The following is an 18,630-nucleotide window of genomic DNA, read 5'->3' on the forward strand; positions in this document are numbered from 1 at the left end:
GAGTGGTAGGAACGGGCATGTCGAGACCGTGTGGGTGTTGTTCCTTGCCCTGGTTTGGTTGTATCAGAATGGAATTCTCTCTGTGCCTGGGCCTTTAGGTTCTGGGTGTCTCTCACTGGTGGTGGTAGGCTGCTTAAAACCAATTTTTTTTTTTAATGTTTTATTTGTTTCTGAGAGAGAGACAGCGTGACCAGGGGAGGGTCAGAGAGAGAGAGGGAGATACAGAATCTGAAGCAGGCTCCAGGCTCTGAGCTGGCAGTCAGCACAGAATCCGATGCGGGGCTCGAACCCACGAACCATGAGATCATGCCCAGAGTCGAAGTTGGACACTTAGCCGACTGAGCCACCCAGGTGCCCCTACTTAAAACTAATTCTTGATCAAAATTGTGTTAAGGTGAGATGAACCTGCTTATCTACTTCAGGATCCAAACTGGGACGTTTTTATGTGAATGAGGGCTTCTGGCATCCCTAAATTAAGGTACCATACTGGAAGGTCTTTCCAGCAGGTGGTATGAATGGGTCAAGTGTGCTGTGTGTAGGGATTGGGGTAAACCAGAAAGCCTGTGCTCTAGCCGGTTGCCACTAGCCAAGTGTTGTTTGCCAGATCTCGTGATTTCCGAGAGAGATTGGAAATACTGATTTTTTTGGATACCAAATTAGCTCAAGTTTTAAAAAGTAAACTTTGGCCAAAGCAGAGCATGTCTTCGGGCTTTATTTGACCCCCAAATTCCTACTTTGGAACCTTTAGTCTGGATTGCATTCATGCTTTGGAGTCATATACACAATTATAAGAACTTAAAAAAAATGAATGAATGAATGAGTAAATAAATGGGGCACCTGAGTGGCTCAGTCCATTGAGCATCCGACTCTTGATTTTGGCTCAGGTTGTGATGCCAGGGTCTTGCAGTTGAGCCCTGGATCAGGCTCTGTGCTGAGCATGGAGACTACTTAAGATTCTCTCCCTCCCTCCGTTTCCCACTCACACTCCGTCTTTCTAAAATTAAAAAAAAAAAAAAAAAGTCACCCTTGTCATATATCCAGTTACCTATTTATTTATTTATTTTAATTTTTTTAATGTTTTATTTATTTCTAGGAGAGAGAGAGAGAGAGAGAGACAGCGTGAGCAGGGGAGGGTCAGAGAGAGAGGGAGTCACAGACTGAAACAGGCTCCAGGCTCTGAGCTGGCAGTCAGCACAGAGCCCGACGCGGGGCTCAAACCCACGAACCGCGAGATCATGACCTAAGCGAAAGTCGGACACTTAACCGACTAAGCCACCCAGGCGCCCCTCCAGTTACCTATTTATGAATTTATGACTACCCCTTGTCCAGACTACCATCATCACTCACCTGGACTATTTATTTCTTAGTCTTTTTTTTTTTTTTTTTAACATAGGTGTCACTTTCCACAAAACTTCTCATGGTGCACAATGCGGTTTACGTATTTACTGTCCAGATTTGGCTTTTGCCTACCTCTCTAACTTCTCACTCGAGTTCCTCCTTGTTTACTATTCTCTCTTTCTGTTTCCTTCCTCTTTGCACACACCAAGTCCCTTTCTGCTCCTGGCCATTTGCACAGGCAGTTCTTCCTTTGGTTTTTTGAATGCTGGTACAGTCTCACACTTCAACTCTGATTTCAGAGAGGACTTGTGTTATCACCATATCCATATGATTTTGCACTTGCTCTTTTCCTTGCAAGGGTATTGAAGCCTTGCCTGTTTAAGTAGTAAAGAATAAAGAATTACATTTCTGAATATTTTTTTCTTAATTCCATTTTTTTTTTTAATGTTTATTTTATTTTTGGGAGAGATAGAGCATGAGCCATGGAGAGGCAGAGAGAGAGGGAGACAGAATTGGAAGCAGGCTCCAGGCTCCAAGCTGTCAGCACAGAGCCTGACATGGGGCTTGAACCACGAACTGTGAGATCATGACCTGAGCCGAAGTCAGACACCTAACTGAATGAGCCCACCTAGAGGCGCCCCTCTTAATTCCATTTCTAATATGATGCTTAGGGTTTCCAAATCTCACTGTTTATAGTTGTTTGAGAATCTGTGGAGCTGTTACTCAAGTACAAATTTCATAACAAGGAATCTGCACTGTTAGGATTGAAGGTAGATGCATTTAAAAGAGAAAGGAGCTTTATTTGGAATAGTTTGGGCAGTCAGAGATGCTCAACATGCACCAGTCCTACAGCCTGTAACGGGTGACTTGATGCCAATTAACAATCCAGGTATAGCGTGTAGAGAATCCCAAGAACTGCTGCGGGAGTAGAGTGCGGGCTTGTTCAGTTCAGGGGTGAGTGGGGGTGAGGAAGGCACAGTGTGGTCCCCTGGTACATTGGGGGCAGGCTCAGAACTGTGTGAGGATTTTAGGTTTGCTCTTGGACTTGATCAAGTGCAGCATCAGCCGCCACATGCTGAGGGGGAGATGGTCGGGGTGAGGAATCTCTCTCCTTTACTGGGATAGTCACATCTGCTTTATTTAATTAATTAATTTATTTTAATGTTTATTTTTTAGAGAGAGGCAGAGACAAAGACATAGCATGAGTGGGGAAGGGGCAGAGTGAGAGGGAGACACAGAATATGAAGCAGGCTCCAGGCTCTGAGCTGTCAGCACAGAGCCCATTGTAGGGCTTGAACTCAGGAACTATGAGACCATGACCTGAGCTGAAGTCGGGCCCCCAACCGACTGAGCCATTCAGGTGCCGCATGTTGGCTCCTTTAAATGTCCCTATAGGTTTAGAGTTTCTGTTCATTTGTGGAAAATTACTAACTTACCTGATTTAAGGGTTTAATGATTCTGGGGAAGGGAAGTGCCATGGGAAATAGAATCTGAGCGAGAGGATAGCCGCAGGTCACCTCCGCCTTTTTACTCAGAACACCCTGTACCCGTCTTCTCTGTTACAGGGGTGCTGGAGTAAAGGATGTTAATTCTCACTTGGTTGCTTAGGACCCCCCACGTCATTTGTTTGTGGGGCAACAAGACATTCACAGGAGGTTGACATCTGTTTAATATGAAAGATGATTAAATAGATCCAAAAGAGTTTTGTAAACAGAGAAGGGTTATGATTTTATTTTAATTAAAAAAATTAATGTTTTATTTATTTTTGAGAGAGAAAGAGTGTGAGCAGGGGGCGGTCAGAGAGAGAGAGAGAGAGGGCAACACAGAATCAGAAACAGCTCCAGGCTCTGAGCTAGCTGTCAGCACAGAGCCCAATGCAGGGCTCGAACCGACAAACTGAGATCATGACCTGAGCCAAAGTCAGATGCTTAACTGACTCAGCCACCCAGGCACCCCTGATTTTAAAATACTGTTTGCAAGCAAGGCTTAGTCTGCTAGAGTCCTTAGTATCTTGCTTATTTATACAGAATCTGAAATACAAGGCAGTGGAAAAATGAGAGTCCATCCGGAACACTAAATGTAGTGAAAGCAAGATGATAGATTGTGCTGAGAACCTTCGTAACTTATGCCTCCAACTTTGCGGTTGTGCTGCCCCGGGAAGAATGGAGTATCTCAGGCCCAGGTTACTCAGATTCTTAGAACCATTGAAAGAGAAGGCCTCCAAAAGGTGAGAGAAAAGACATGGTGAAAGTGGATGACAGCTGTCACACTGAGCAATGTCCTTGTCTTCCTTTGTGTTGGTCACGCTGCCCTGTGCTGAGCAAGCCCAGGGAAGCTTCCTTTGGCTCCTTTCTGTGCGGCCCCTCCCCTGGTCTGCTGCTGACTGCCCTGTCCTAGTCTCTTTTCTGATGGACTCTCTAAATCCACAGCTCCCTGTGTTTTCTTGTTTGCCTGTCACTTGAAAATCTGTACTTGTTCTTTCCAATCAGGTAGAAGAGTTCAGGAGTGTAGGTGCGGTGTGAGAGCTGGTTGCCATTGCCAGAGCGGGTGGGTTTCATTGATAAAGTGGCATTTGAACAAAACCTTGAAGGTGGTGAGGGCTTGGAGATGGGAGATGTCTAGGTTAGAAGAGTGTCTTGTTTTGTGCGGAGAAGGCCCGGTAGCAGGTGCAAGCCCCGTGTGTTCCAGAACAGCAGGAGGCTGGTCTGTGAAGAAGGTGCCAGGGGATTCCGACCTGTGAGCTTTAGGGGCATTGAAAGGACTTCGGCTTTGACTCTGACTAAATGACCTCGTGTCTGAACAATTTAAAAAAGTAAAGATCCCCTGCACTTGCAGGGTCAAGTACAGCTTGAAATGAGTCTTATTCTGTTGCTTGATTGGTAGGAAATGATAGAATATTAAGAAAATGTTATATAAGCTTTGTGAAATCTTTAAAAAAAATTTTTTTTAATAGTTTATTTATTTATGAGAGACAGAGCACGAGTGGGGGAGGGGTAGAGAGAGAGGGAGACACAGAATCTGAAACAGGCTCCAGGCTCTGAGCTGTCAGCACAGAACCCAACGCAGGGCTCGAACCCACGAACTGCAAGATCATGACCTGAGCCGAAGTCGGAAGCTCAACCGACTGGGCCACCCAGGCACCCCTAAGCTTTGTGAAATCTTAAGTGGCCAAGTCAAAAGTATCAGCTCAGTTGGGAATTTGTTCCAGCTCCTGAAATAAGGAACAACTGTGTGAAAAAAATTTGTAACCTATGAAAATAGGTTGAAATAGGTTTTAAAATCTTTTAAACCTGCATAAAATTTGAAAAAATAGTACAGTGAACACCTGTATCCTTGAATCGAGTTTTCTTAAGTCTCTCAAAAAGTCCTATACTGGTTCAAGCAGATATTAAAGTGTATGTGTTAGATCTGTATATGTACTTACATATGTACTAACGTTAAAAGATACCAACCACATGTAAAGTGAAGAAAAGTAAGGTTAAAAATTATTTTTTCAGGACGCCTGGGTGGCTCAGTCAGTTGAACATCTGACTCTTGATTTTGGCTCAGGTCATGATCTTATGGTTTGTTATTTCAAGCCCCACATCAAGCTCTAGACTGGTAGTGTGGAGCCTGCTTGGGATTCTCTTTCTTTGTCCTTCCCCTACTCTCACGATTTCTCTCTTTCTCTCAAAATAAAAAAATAAACTTAAAAAAAGAAAAAGCATTTTTTTTCAGGGTGCCTGGGTGGCCCAGTCAGTTGAACTTCTCTTTCTTTTTTTTAATATGTCATTTAAATCCAAGTTAGTTAACATTATAGTGTAATAATGGTTTCAGGAGTAGAAGTTAGTGATTCATCACATATATAACAGCCAGCTGAGTGTCCCACTCTTGGTTTCTGCTCAGCTTATGTTCCCAGTTTTGTGAGATCGAGCCTGATGTCAGCTCCACACCAGGTGTGGAGCCTGCTTGAGATTCTTTCTCTCTCCCCACTCTCTATCTGACCCTCCCCTCTTTGGGCTCTGGCTCTCTGTCTGTCTGTCTCTCTCTCAAAAACAAAAACAAAAACGCTTTTTTCATAAACGTTTGTCAGTGGCTAGGAGGAGCTGCCCAACTAAGGAGAGAGTGTGGGCATTGCCTCTCACATGACCTGTGGAGAAGGACGCGGAATTCTGTACCTGCACAGACAGGGTGGCTTATAAACAACAAACATTTATTTCTCCCAGTTTTGGAGGCCCAGAAGTCGAGATGAAGACACCAGCATGGCCATGCCCTTGGGAGAGCCCTGGCTCATAAGCTCGTGTCTTCTCGCTTGTCCTCTCCCAGTGGGGCCTGAGGGTCTCTGCGGGGCCACTTTGTAAGAGCTCTGATCCCATTCATGCAGGCTCTCCTTTCAGGACCTACACACTACAGAGCCTTCACCTCCTAATACCATCATCTTTGGGGGTTCGGGTTTCAGCATATGAATCTTGTGGGGACACAGACATTCGGACCATAGCACCTTCTGATAGCTTTGTAAGGGTCAATAAAAATGAATTGCTTTCACACGGAAAAGTATGAAGTTGAACTCTTACCTTAGTCTGTATATAAAAATTCACTGAAAATGGATCAAAGACCTAAACACATGAGCTAAAACTGAAGAGCTCTTGTTTATTTCTGAGGGAGACATGCAGAATCCGAAGCAGGCTCTAGGCACTGTCAGTGCAGAGCCAGACGCAGTGCTCAAACTCACAGACTTCAAGATCATGACCTGAGCCGAAGTTAGACACTTAACCAGCTAAGCCACCTAGTCACTCCCCCCACCACACACACACCCCCTCCCCTGGCCCAGGCCAAGAGCTTCTTAGAAGAAAACATAGGGGAAAGTATTCCCCAGACCACAGGCAACAAAAGAAAAAGTAGATAAATCGGACTCCATTAAGAGTAAACAAAAGTTTGTTTGTGAAAGGACACCATCAAGCATGAAAAGGGCAACTCACAAAATGGGAGAAGGTACAAATCATATCTGATAAGAAAAGGGATGGCCCTGGGGCGCCTGGGTGGCTTAGTCGGTTAAGCGTCCGACTTTCGCTTGGGTCATGATCTCGCGGTTCGTGGGTTCGAGCCCCGCGTCGGGCTCTGTGCTGACTGCCAGCTCAGAGCCTGGAGCCTGTTTCAGTCTGTGACTCCCTCTCTCTCTGACCCTCCCCTGCTCATGCTGTCTCTCTCTCTCCTAGAAATAAATAAAACATTAAAAAAAAAAAAAAAGAAAGAAAAGGGATGGCCCCAGTGGCCAGGCCCTCTTCTTGGGGAACATTCATGACACGGTTTGTGTGGACATGTTTTCATTCTTGTTGGATATCACCTAGGAGGGGAATTGCTGGGTCATAACCATTTCAAAGGGGTCACTCCTGCACATCACTGTTGAGGGTGGAGGCAGGGAGACTTTTTGGAGATTCGGGAGGGAAACCTCATCAGCAGGGGAGAAGCTTGGAGGCACTTGCCATGTGGTTGTATTTTGGTGTTTGAGCCAGTACGCCTTCCTTAAAGGACGTGGTATGTGAGAGAGACTCATTCATGTTTCTTATGAACTACCCATGTTCTTGGCCCATTTTTCTATTGGGTTTTGGGGGTGGTCTCAGTTTCTTAGAGCCTTGTTGAAAAGGTTTGTTTTTATTTTAGTTATTATGTTTTGACTTAATGGTGTGTGTTTGACATAGGGAAGTTTATTGTTTTTTTTAATCTTGTTCCTTCCTTCTTTCCTTCTGCGTCCACTGTGGGGCTTGAACTCCCGACCCCGAGATCAAGAGTTGCATGTTCTCAACTGACTGAGCCAGCCATGCACCCCTGAAGTTTATTTTTATGCAGTTACATTTAATAATCTTTTCTGACTTCTGGGTTTGTCCTAGTCAGAAGGCCTCCCCGACTCTTAGGTTATGAGGAATTCAGCCTTACTTTATTCTGATAAATATATATGTATCCTGTGACATGGATCCAAACTGCACTGCCATGAGAACTTAGGGTGAATGACATTTTTGTCCTCGTGTGTGTTAACTTGTAAGCTTTGAGAAGAAGAGCCATGTTTGTCCTCACACCAGCGTCTAGAACAGTGCCTGGCTCAGAGTCGGGGCTCAGTGAACACGTGCAGATTGAATCTGTAGCACAAGATCGTAGCAGTAGAATCCCGGAGGAAAGGTTACACGCGTTTGGAAATAATTTTTGAAGTTAAGTACTTAGCTTGTCCTCCGCTGGGGTTCTTGTACTCTATACTTCCTCTGGTGATGCAGGGGGTACCTCTGGTGCTCCCCATTCTCTGGTCAGCCACTGCAGCCTGGGCCTGGACTCCACGAAATGCACGGGTGTGTGTTGAGGCCACTTAACACAGTGCCATCCAGTGGTCAGTGCTGTGTCTTCTGCTTTACGGAACCCCTCAGCCGCGTTGTCTTGTTCATTCCCTAGAACCCTGTCACTCGCTGATGGTGCTGATAGCTGCCACGTGTGTGAGGCTGGTCAAAGAGGACGCTAGGCGCTTTCACACATTGGGTCCTCACAGCACTGTGAGGGCAGAGGACTGACTGCCTGAGGCCCCCGAGCTGGGACACAGACTGGCCCTAGGATGTGCGCATGTGCGTTTGGTCAGGGTGAAAGGAGGAGGAAACAGGGTGGTGGCTAGTGAGAGCTGCACAGTGGCTCTTACGGGCAGGTATGATTTAGATGTGCTGAGTGGTTAGTAACGGGAACTCTGCGCTCTTAGTGTTTCCTGTGGTTATGATTCAGCTTAATGTGGACGTGACTGAGTTGTTCCTGTTTCTCATCCTCTAAGCTGGGTAGCAATTTTTAAGTTTTACCTAAAAAAAAAAAATTTTTTTTTAACATTTATTCATTTTTGAGAGACTGAGAGAGACAGAGTGTGAGCAGGGGAGGAGCAGAGAGAGAGGGAGACACAGAATGTGAAGCAGGCTTCAGGCTCTGAACTGTCAGCACAGAGCCTGATGGGAGGCTGAACTCACCATGAGACTCACCATGAGACCCAAGCCGAAGTCGGATGCTTAACTGACTGAGCCACCCAGGTGCCCCTAGGTTTTATTTTTTATTTCCTTAAGTAATCTCTGCATCCAACATGGGGCTTGATGTCACCACCCCGAGGTCGGGAGTTGTATACTCTTCCAACTGAGCCACCTGGTGCCTGTAAGCTGGGTAGCAATTTGAGGAATATGTGTTGGCCACCTCCTCAGTGTGATCGTTTGAATCACAAGCACAGTGATGTTAAGGGCTGTGAATGTTCATGTCTGGAAGCCAGGCGAAGCCGGGAGGGCCTGTAGCGTGTTCGTGAGCCATTGTAAGGCGGATGCCATTCCAAGCCCATTGTCCCAATCCTGCTGTTGAGCTGTGTCTTCTTGCCAGCCTCCTTTGGGAATAGCCTTGCCAGCTGGCTCTCAGAAGCATTGAGGCCAGGATATTTTTAGTTTACAGAGCAGTGTATCCAGACTGTCAGGTCCCTGAGGCCATTAATAGCTCAGGTTAGAGAAGGTAAGGTGACAGGAGTCCAAGAGGGCAGCGGCTGCCTAATCGGGTCAGGCCTGTCATCACGCAGCAGGTCAGCGCTGCCTGTGGGCGAGGGTTTTGATGGAAGATGATTTCTCGTGTCCGGACTGGACATCATAGACATACCCAGATAATCTTGTTGCCCTGTGCACATCACCCCTCTGGTTTTGTGTTTCCATTTTCGACCTTTGTCATCTTTTGGGGGTGGGTATGGGGTGAGGGACTACATTCGGGAATTTACTTCCAGTACTGCACTTAATTTTTCCTGAATCATACTGTCTTGAACTTCAAAATAGACTCTTTACTTCATTCTGATGGTCTCCATTTTGGTGGATAAGTTTGTTTGCCGTAGTTTATGTTGCTTATTATTTGTAGACTTAACATTGGGGAGGTCGAAATGAGATTTCTAGGGACAAGGACAGTTACTATAAAATTATGTGTACTTTATTGGGTGAAGCATAATGTACTTATATGTAACAGTGAGAATAAATTGTAAAAAGTGTTTCATAAAGGCAAATACCATGTGATTTCACTTATATGTGGAATCCAAAAACAAAACAAATGAATAGACAAAAGCAGAAACAGACCCATAAGTACGGAGAACAGACTGACAGTTGCCAGAGGGGATAGGGTCGGAGAAATAAGAAAAATGGGCGAAGGGGGGTGGAAGGTACAGGCCTCCCGTTATGGAGTAACGAAGTCACGGGCATGGAAGGTACAGCATAGAGAATATAGTCAGTGGTGCTGTGCTAGTGTTGTATGGTGACAGATGGTAGCCACACTTGTGGGGTAGAACATAAAGCACAGAGCTGTCAGATCACTTTGTTGGACGCTTGAAACTCATCTAACATTGTATGTCAAATATACTTTGATAAAACAATATTTCATAAGTGTCTACATGTTTAGAAATTATTTGAATGTTATTTCTGGCTCTCAAAATATAAGTAATGTGCGTGTCTAATATCAGAAGAGTTAGCTAGTTGAGGAATCAGAGCCAAAATGTTTTCATGGACCTGAAGTATTTTTGTCAAGAGATTAAATACATAATTACTGAATTTACTAAAAAACTAGATTGTCAGTAAATAGTTTGTCCTCTCGGGGTGTCTGGCTGGTTCAGAAGAGCATGTGACTCTTGATCCTTGGGCTTGTGAGTTCGAGCCACATGCTGGGTGTAGAGAGTACTAAAAAAATAAATAAACTTAAAACAACAATTCTAGGGGTGTATGAGTCAGTTGAGTGTCTGACTCTTGATTTTGGCTCAGGTCACAGTTCATGAGATCAAGCTCTGTGCTGACAGTACGGAGGCTGCTTGGGATTCTGTATCCCTTGCTCTCTGGCCCCCACTCCCCACCTTTTATGCACATGCTCTCTCAAATAAATAAATAACAAAAAAAACCCCTATTCTAGCATTAATACGTGATTATTTTAGTGGTACCTCAGTGAAGTGTTTTAACACAATTCTGGAAATCCTTCATCTTTCTGAACAGCACTAAGTTCTAGTGCAAGGACATACTAAAAGTGGTTAGAACTAATTTTTTTGAGTTGGCCCCTATTAAGTGACCTGTTTCTTAAGAAATTTTTTAGGGGTGCCTGGGTGGCTCTGTCAGGCATACAACTTCAGCTTGGGTCATGATCTCACGGTTCGTGGGTTCAAGCCCCGCATTGGGCTCTGTGCTGATGGCTAGCTCAGAGCATGGAGCCTGCTTCGGATTCTGTATCTCCCTCTCTCTCTGACCCTCCCCTGCTCACACTGTCTCTTTCTCAAGTAAATTAAAAAAAAAAAAAAATTAAAAAAATTTTTTTAAAACCTATTTTAATATGTATTAAAAATATACTTGAGAATGCTTCCATTTCAGGAAAATGTTCCTCCTTAGCATATCAAATCAGTAAAGTAAACGGGAGGGTTGAAAGAATGTGCTTTGAAAAGTTAATTTGAAAGAACGGGCCAGGGAAGTTGATGAGATTTTGACTTGGTAAACTTAGAAATTACACTTCACCCTTGAACAGTGTGGGGATTGGGAGTGCCAACCCCTTTGCAGGTGAAGATCCACATATACATTTTGACTTCTCCCAAACCTAACCTCCCAATAACATAGTTGGTTAACATATATTTTGTATCATATACTGTATTCTTACAAAAAGTAAGCTAGAAGAAAGAAAATGTTACCATCAGGAAGAGAAAATATATTTTATAGAATTACATTATATTTATTGAACAAGACCTGCATATACATGGACCTGTGCATTTCAAACCGGTGTTGTTCAAGGGTCAGCTGTATTGGTTTTGAATTGTCGCCAGAATCCACACTTATAAAATTGCACCTCCTAAAAGTTCTCATCACAAGAAAGAAAAACACTGTGATTATGTGTGGTGATGGATATTGACTCATGGTGATTATCTTGTAACATATGCAGATACTGAATCATGTTGTACGCCTGAAGCTAATATAATGTTATGTCAGTTTTATCTCAGTTTTAAAAAAAAGTGCATCTTACGTTTTTCTATTACTTTATGCTGTTCAAATACATTTTTTATTAGTTCTGTACAGAAATGGACACACTTATATTGGTAAGTTTTGAGTATGCAGATAGAGATGTATGCATTTATTTTTTTTATGTCTTTTATTTTATTTTATTTTATTTTATTTTATTCTATTTTATTCTATTTTATTTTATTTTGAGACAGAGCAAGCGGGGTAGGGGCAGAGAGAGGGAGACACAGAATCCAAAGCAGGCTTCAGGCTCTGAGCTGTCAGCACAGAGCCCGATGCTGGGCTTGAACCCATGGACTGTGAGATCATGACCTGAGCCGATGTCAGATACTTAACCAACGGAGCTACCCAGGTGCCTCCCCCCTTTTTTTGCATTTATTTATGAACTATACATTTTGCTCTACCAAAATATGGCATATATTGTAAAACATGGAAAAAGTTAAAAGGACAATGAGTTAAATGTGAAGTAGGCACAGATCATCTGGTATTTACTCCTCTGTTCCCTGAGGTGGAGTCACTCCATTTAGCGACTGCCAGACTAGAAGACTGTATGAAGTTTAGCGATTACTTGGAGCTAAGTTGTTTGTGCAAGAAGCACATCTAACCTCCCTCTTTTTGAAGTGCTCAGTGCTGTTGGCATCTGTGACATTGAGTTTTTCAAGGTGCCTTGAGTCTTCCTCCTAGGTGGCTCTGGTGGGCCCCTTGCTAGATCTTGGACCTGGCCTTCTGTATCTTACCGTCTTTGTGTCTTCTCTCTGGACATGCTATACCAGGGCCATCATTTTATCTACCTTACCAGAGCTGGTGACTTCAAAATTAGGTCCCCAGTTTTGACATCACTCTTGAGCTCACGACTTTTTTAATAACCAGTTGCTTGCTCAGTTCCCATAGTCTAACTCTGTATGTCCCCATCTGAACTGTTTGATGCCCCTTCAGACCCACTGCCCCCTGCTGCTCCTTTCCATTCTGTTAATGACACCTTCGTTACCCAGAATTGAAAGTCAGAGAAACCTGTGGTCATCTCCCTTTCTACATCTGTCAGCTCCCAACTGGGAAAATATTCCATCTCTCCTCTTCACTCACAGCTTCACTTTTTCCCCTGCCTTATTGTAAAAATCTCCTAATCATCTAACCTAACGTGATTCCTATCCAGTCTAGCCACCACACTGAAGTAAAGTAATTAATCTGAAATGCACACCTGGCCCACGAAGAGCCCTCAGTGGCTTTCCATCACCTGCTGATGGAGGCTATGCTCCTTGAACCGTGGCCACTGCCTCTCGTTAGCCCTGGTTGGTTCCACAGCCCCCTCCCTTAGCTCTCTGCTATTCTTTCAGACTTCTTTCCTTCCCAGTGTACCCTCTTTAAATTTTTTTAAAAAATGTAACACACATATACACTCCTCTAGCTTAGAGTTTCCTAGTTCAAGAAACTGCAGCTTCCTACCTCCCATTTCTCTGTCCCCATAGCCAAGCTTTTCAGCTACAACTGGTTCTCCTAGTGCATGTTTCTCTGTCTCTGAATTACATTGTGTTGTTGCTTCTTGACTCTTCACTCTTAGCCTTTGTCTTTGTCTTACTGTGGGAGATGAGCTGTCAGCTGTCTTTCGCCGGCTTCTGCCTCACACCCCACTTTTCCATCCCTCCTTTTTCTCAACAGAGTGGTGTGTTTTGTTAGATTGATGTTCCTTAGGCTAGTCTCTTAGAAACATTACTAAATGCAATTAATGTATTTCTTTAAATGTATTAATGCTCTGGGGTTATGGTTGTTTTTTTAAAGGAGCCCAGGTGAACTTTTTTTTTATCTCGTTAATTAATGAGGGAACATTGAGGTATTATCAGTTTAAAGGAGAATTTAAGGGTGCCTGGGTGGCTCAGTTGCTTGAGCATCTGACTCTTGATTTTGGCTCATGTCATGATCTCATGGTTTGTGGGTTCGAGCCCAGCATTGGGCTCTCAGCTGTCAGTATAGAGTCTGCTTCAGATCTTCTCTCCCCGCCCCCGTCCCACCCTTCCCCCATGCGTGTGCACACTCTTCCTTCCCAATAGGTAACTGTTAAAAAATTTTTTAAAGAATTTAGACAAAACATACGTAACCAGGAATGCCAAAGTAAAGTTACAAATGGATGTAAAACTGGTCTGTATCCATAGGGCAATAATCATTTGCATTCCTCTGGACACTATGTTTATTTCTTTGGGTAAGAAATAATTTGCCAGGACGCCTGGGTGGCTCAGTCAACTGAGTGTCCAATTCTTCGTTTCAGTTCAGGTCATGATCCCAGGGTCGTGGGATGGAGCCCCATGTCGGGCTCTGCACTGAGCATGGGGCCTGCTTAGGATTCTCTCTCTCTTCCACTCCACCCCTCTCCACTACTTGCACGCTGTCTCTCTCTCTCTAAATTTTTTTTAAAAAATTGCTTTCTTCTCAAGTTTTCTATAATTTACAGAGTTGTAAAGCAGCTCAGAGAAAGGAGTAGGGCCCCATAAACTTAGATAACCCTAAGGATGCGCTGGACAGGGCACTCTGTCATCTTACTTATTTGATGATCTTTCAGAATCTTTCCTGACCTCTTCCCCATTTGGAGCATAATGGTATCAAAGAAATATTGCTCTTGGTAACAAAAAAAGGCTGGTCCCATTAGGGTTGCAGGTGCAGCAAGAGTGTTCACCATATGGGCCACCTTGAGTTTGCTCTTGAACAACAACAGAGGTCACAAATCACCTTCTGTCCCGAAGTTTTCATGCAGAATCTAAGATTGGGTGTGTGTTTGTTTATTTGAGAGTGCTCAAGTGAGGGGAGGGCAGAGAGAAAGAGAGAATCCTACAAGGGGCGCAGAGAGAAAGAGAGAAGCAGGGCTCACTTGAAGCCGGACTCGAGTTTTTACCTGAATGGGGCTCGTGTTCACCTGAAGCAGAACTCGAGTTCACCCAGTATGGGGCTTGTGGTTTATTTTTCTGTTTTCGTTTTGTTTTCCCCAAAGCAGGACTCAAGTTCACCCAATGTAGGACTAGAACTCACAAACCATGAGATTATGACTTGAGTCACAATCAAATGCCTAAGCCCAACTTTCTCCACTGTATTTTTACTTGTACTACCTAGAAACTCCAGTAAATTCTCTTATCAAAAGCTCCAAAATTTGCTGAGGTTCCTGACCTGCTGGCCAGTGATCTTCCTTCCACCTTGAGGCTGTGATGTTGTATGCCAGGACCCTTCCACACCAGCTTTTCCTGGGAGGGCTTTGTTGTAGACATTAGCTCCATAAATAAAGTTGACCTTGATTCCTTAAAAGTGGCTTGTCATGCCTGAGTCACTGAGAATCATTCTCAAGTAGGACACATCAGGTAAGGACTTGGTTTGCATGATTGAATCACCCAGTTATATCCTGATTAAAAAGAGGACAAATTTTTATTGAACCTACAGAAGTAACTAAATAGCTGTGAAACGTACAAAGCTCAAGAATGTATCTTTTTCTTATTTTTAAGTAAGTAATGCTGCATTAATAAAGTGCTGTTCTTTTTTTTTTTTATGTTTTTTATTTATTTCTAGGGGAGAGAGAGAGACAGCGTGAGCAGGGGAGGGTCAGAGAGAGAGGGAGTCACAGACTGAAACAGGCTCCAGGCTCCGAGCTGGCAGTCAGCACAGAGCCCGACGCGGGGCTCGAACCCACGAACTGTGAGATCATGACCTAAGCGAAAGTCGGACGCTTAACCGACTAAGCCACCCAGGCGCCCCTGTTCTTTTTTTTTTTTTTTAAGTATTGTGATCTCTAATTGGTAGTTTGTCATCCTGGTTTTTTTTTTTCTTTTGAATGTTTTATTTATTTTTTTTGAGAGAGAGAGAGAGACAGAGCATGAGCAGGGGAAGGGGGAGAGAGAGAAAGAGGGAGACACAGAATCCGAGGCAGGCTCCAGGCTCTGAGGTGTCAGCACAGAGCCCAACACAGGACTCGAACCCACCAACCATGGGATCATGACCTGAGCGGAAGTCAGAGGCTCAACTGTCTGAGCCACCCAGGCGCCCCCATCCTGTTTTCTATCAAAACTAGGCTCTTTTCATTTTCAGACTCTGTATTCATAATAAGACTTTCATTTGATTATCTTTTCCAGGTTCATATTGAGATCCATTGAAGGCCTTCTGACTGATAAAGGCGTGTCATCGGGCTCACCACACCAGGAAACACGCAGCATGAGGGACAGAGTGGGGGCTCTGGGCACCCGCCTCGGGAAGGTGAAGGGGGCAGGAGAGGACTCAGACAGGCTGCTGTGTGGACTTGAAGGAGCACGGGGTGAGACCTCTTACCCTTCCTCCTGGATGCGTACGCCTGTGGTTGATGCAGATGGAAATTCACAGAATGAGTTATCGACGGAAGTGAAAAATGCTCTGAAGGATGTCAGCCTCTCGCTTCACAACAGTGACAAAGTGCTTCCGTGTTGGGAAGAGTCATTAAGAAGTTCAGCTTGCACAGCAGCCCAGAGCAAGACTGTGGCTCTGTCCTGGGCCCCTGCAGGAGAGCGGTGTGCCGGGGTGTCCTGTGGTGAGGGGGGAGCACTGGGGGGAGCCTGGCCCGGAGGATGGTGCTGCATAGGAGAGCCGTGTGGGTCGGGACTACCGTGCCTTCAGAAACGGTCACAAGTGGGGATTTCTGAGGAGGAACCGCCAAGTGCTCTTCTGGACGGGCGAGGCTCTGAGTTGGAACTGTCTTGCCCGCGCTTTGTCCTGTCTACACCGCTGCACGCGCACCCCAAAGTATTCCCGAGCGATGAGACAGAATGTGTTTTCTTTGGCCGCTCAAAGCCTGCGTTTTCCGAGCAAACAGAATACAAGAAAATGCTTTCACGTGTGAAAAGTACCTCAGCCGATCTGCAGATCACCCTGGGGTTACTGGCTCTCCTGGCTTTGGGAGTAGCAAATCCATTACACCATAGTTAAGGTACAAGCAGAACAATAAAAATAGTGAGATTAATTTTAAAAGCGGTTTTAGAATGATTTCTTTCACCCTGAGTCTGGAGGCCTGTTACCAGGGCAGCTGCGAAGTTCCCGCCTCAGTCGATGTGATCAGAACTAAAGGAAGTGGACTTGGAACTCCTGGGAAGTTGGTTGATGTGGGAGAATTTTGAGCATGCTTTAAATTGTGCTCGAAAGATACTCAGTATTGGGCTACGGCTTCAAGGAGGACGGTCACGTACCCTGTATCAATATCGGGTTGGAACGTGGAGATGTAACAAAATGCTTTATGGGTCTTCAGCGCTCATTGCCAAGGGCTCCTGTCCCAGACACTGTCTCCTCGGGCCATCTGCCCCTCTGCTGGAAGTGGCCGTTGGTACAAGTCAGCCCCTCCATAGTTGATGGTTAGCTGTCCCCGTTTGCGCATTCTGTAGAATAATGTTGGTCTGCAGCACAATTTGATTCCTTTCCTCACGTCCCCTCTCCTTCCACTTGAAACGCAGTCTAAATGGAGGCCCTGCATTGAAAGTTGCAATATTAAATGTACTTTTAGCATAATCCTTTTTCGAACTGGGAGCCCCACCTGTGTCGCCTGAAATAAAAGCAAGCTTAGGACTTCTTTGCTGCAGCTCAGCTAGGGAGAGACGGACCTAGCCTTTCCCTTACAGGAAGGTTCCAGTTCTTAGGAGTGGAGGCATATACTAATGTTTTTTTTCCTGAGGTAACACCTTGGGGTTGTTGATAACTTTGATAAAGGTCACTTCAAAGAGTGTGGAGTTTTTAAGGAGTCCCAAAGTGAGACCTCACTGCTTTCGGGGCTCTTGATTGCCTATATCCGTCTGTGTGCTAAATTACTATGCTGTGTGCTGTTTCAGTGTTTTGGGAAAGTGAAAACTTCAAACTTGTTACTTAGCATAATAAATGTCTTATTTTAAGCGTGTAGCCTTGGCTCCCCTTGTCTTTTATTAATGCTGCCTTCCTCATCCTGAAAAGTCTTGCTGCCAGTCCCTGTACGCTGCCACTGAGAAGCCAGGTCAGAACTCAGCTCTCCCTTTCCTCCAGGATGTGGCAAGAATGCTGTGGTCCTCTGGGGTGGCGCCCATGGCGATCGGGGCGGGGTGAAGGACAGCGGGGTGGGGAAAGCCCTGCTTACTGGGCCCTCCGTTTGTGGTCACTGATGGGCGGTGAAGTGAGGACACAGGGAAGTGTTTTCTTGTCAAGTCCTCCCCCACACCCCACCTTTTCGTTTTAAACTAAGTCTACTCCTTTGGGATAGAACTTTCCATGACCCATCGACTATTTTATTTCCTTTGTTTTGCAAATTACAAATATATACATTTTCAAACAATTGCAAAGAACAAATCTGGGATTCTCTGTTTATTACCAGATGCTAAATAAATTTGGAATATCTGGGGCGCCTGGGTGGTTCATTCCTTTGATCATCTGCCTGGCTCAGGTTATGATCTCATGGTTGGGGAGTTGGAGCCCTATGTCTGGCTCACTGCTATTAGTGTGGAGCCCGCTGCAGATCCTCTGTCCCCCTCTTTCTTTGCCCCTCCCCTGCTCATATGCTCACAGGCTCTCACAAAAATAAACATTAAAAAAAAAAAAGCCTTGGTGGCTCAGTCAGTTAAGTGTCTGACTTTGGCTCAGGTCATGACCTTGAGGTCCAGTCCATGAGTTCAAGCCCTGTGCTGACAGCTCAGAGCCTGGAGCCTTCTTTGGATTCTGTGTCTCCCTCTCTCTGCTCCTCCTTCACTCACCCTCTGTCTCTCTGTCTCTCAAAAATGAATAAACATTGAAAAAAATTTTTTTAAAAAAACCTCAAGATCTTGAGGTTGGTTGTGAGATCAAGCCCTGTATTGGGCTTAGCACTGAGCCTGCTTGGGATTCTCTTTCTGTCTTGCCCCTCCTCCGCTTGTGCTCTCTCTTTCTCAGATCAACTAAAAGAAAAATTTGGGATGTCTTCATGTGGTTATATAATAAGGTGTGTGCTTAAAATTTTTTTTTAATGTTTATTTTTGAGAGTGAGCAGGGGGGCGGGTAGAGGGATGGAGACAGAATTTAAAGCAGACTGTGCTCTGAGCTGTCAACACAGAGCCCAATGAGACGCTTGAACCCACTAACTGTGAAATCATGACCTGAGCTGAAGTCAGACACTTAACTAATGAGCCACCTAGGCACCCCAGGTTTGGTTTTTTTTTCTGAATTCTGGTTTAGGGGAAAGTTCACAATAACTTTTCTTTAATGTTTTTTTATTGTTTATTTCGAGAAAGGAGAGAGTGAGAGTGGGGTGGGGGCAGAGAGAGAATCCCAAGCAGGCTTCATTTTGTCAGCACAGAGCCCAATTCAGGGT

General features: G+C 44.7%; 1 protein-coding gene across 1 annotated transcript; it reads left to right on the forward strand.

Moving 5' to 3' along the window:
- The first annotated feature begins 15,502 nt into the window (after positions 1-15,502).
- FAM220A (family with sequence similarity 220 member A) lies at positions 15,503-17,216 on the forward strand. Its single transcript, XM_039226048.1, has one exon. It carries the CDS (start codon positions 15,516-15,518, stop codon positions 16,257-16,259), a length of 744 nt encoding a protein of 247 aa, XP_039081979.1. The 5' UTR covers positions 15,503-15,515; the 3' UTR covers positions 16,260-17,216.
- Positions 17,217-18,630: the final 1,414 nt, after the last annotated feature.

This window comes from Hyaena hyaena, unplaced genomic scaffold (assembly GCF_003009895.1).
Source record: "Hyaena hyaena isolate Hyena2069 unplaced genomic scaffold, ASM300989v1 scaffold_20, whole genome shotgun sequence".
Taxonomy (NCBI): Eukaryota; Metazoa; Chordata; class Mammalia; order Carnivora; family Hyaenidae; genus Hyaena; species Hyaena hyaena.

Coding starts and splice junctions, on each gene's coding strand:
- FAM220A (XM_039226048.1), top strand. CDS start 15,516: ATGAGGGACAGAGTGGGGGCTCTGGGCACCCGCCTCGGGAAGGTGAAG.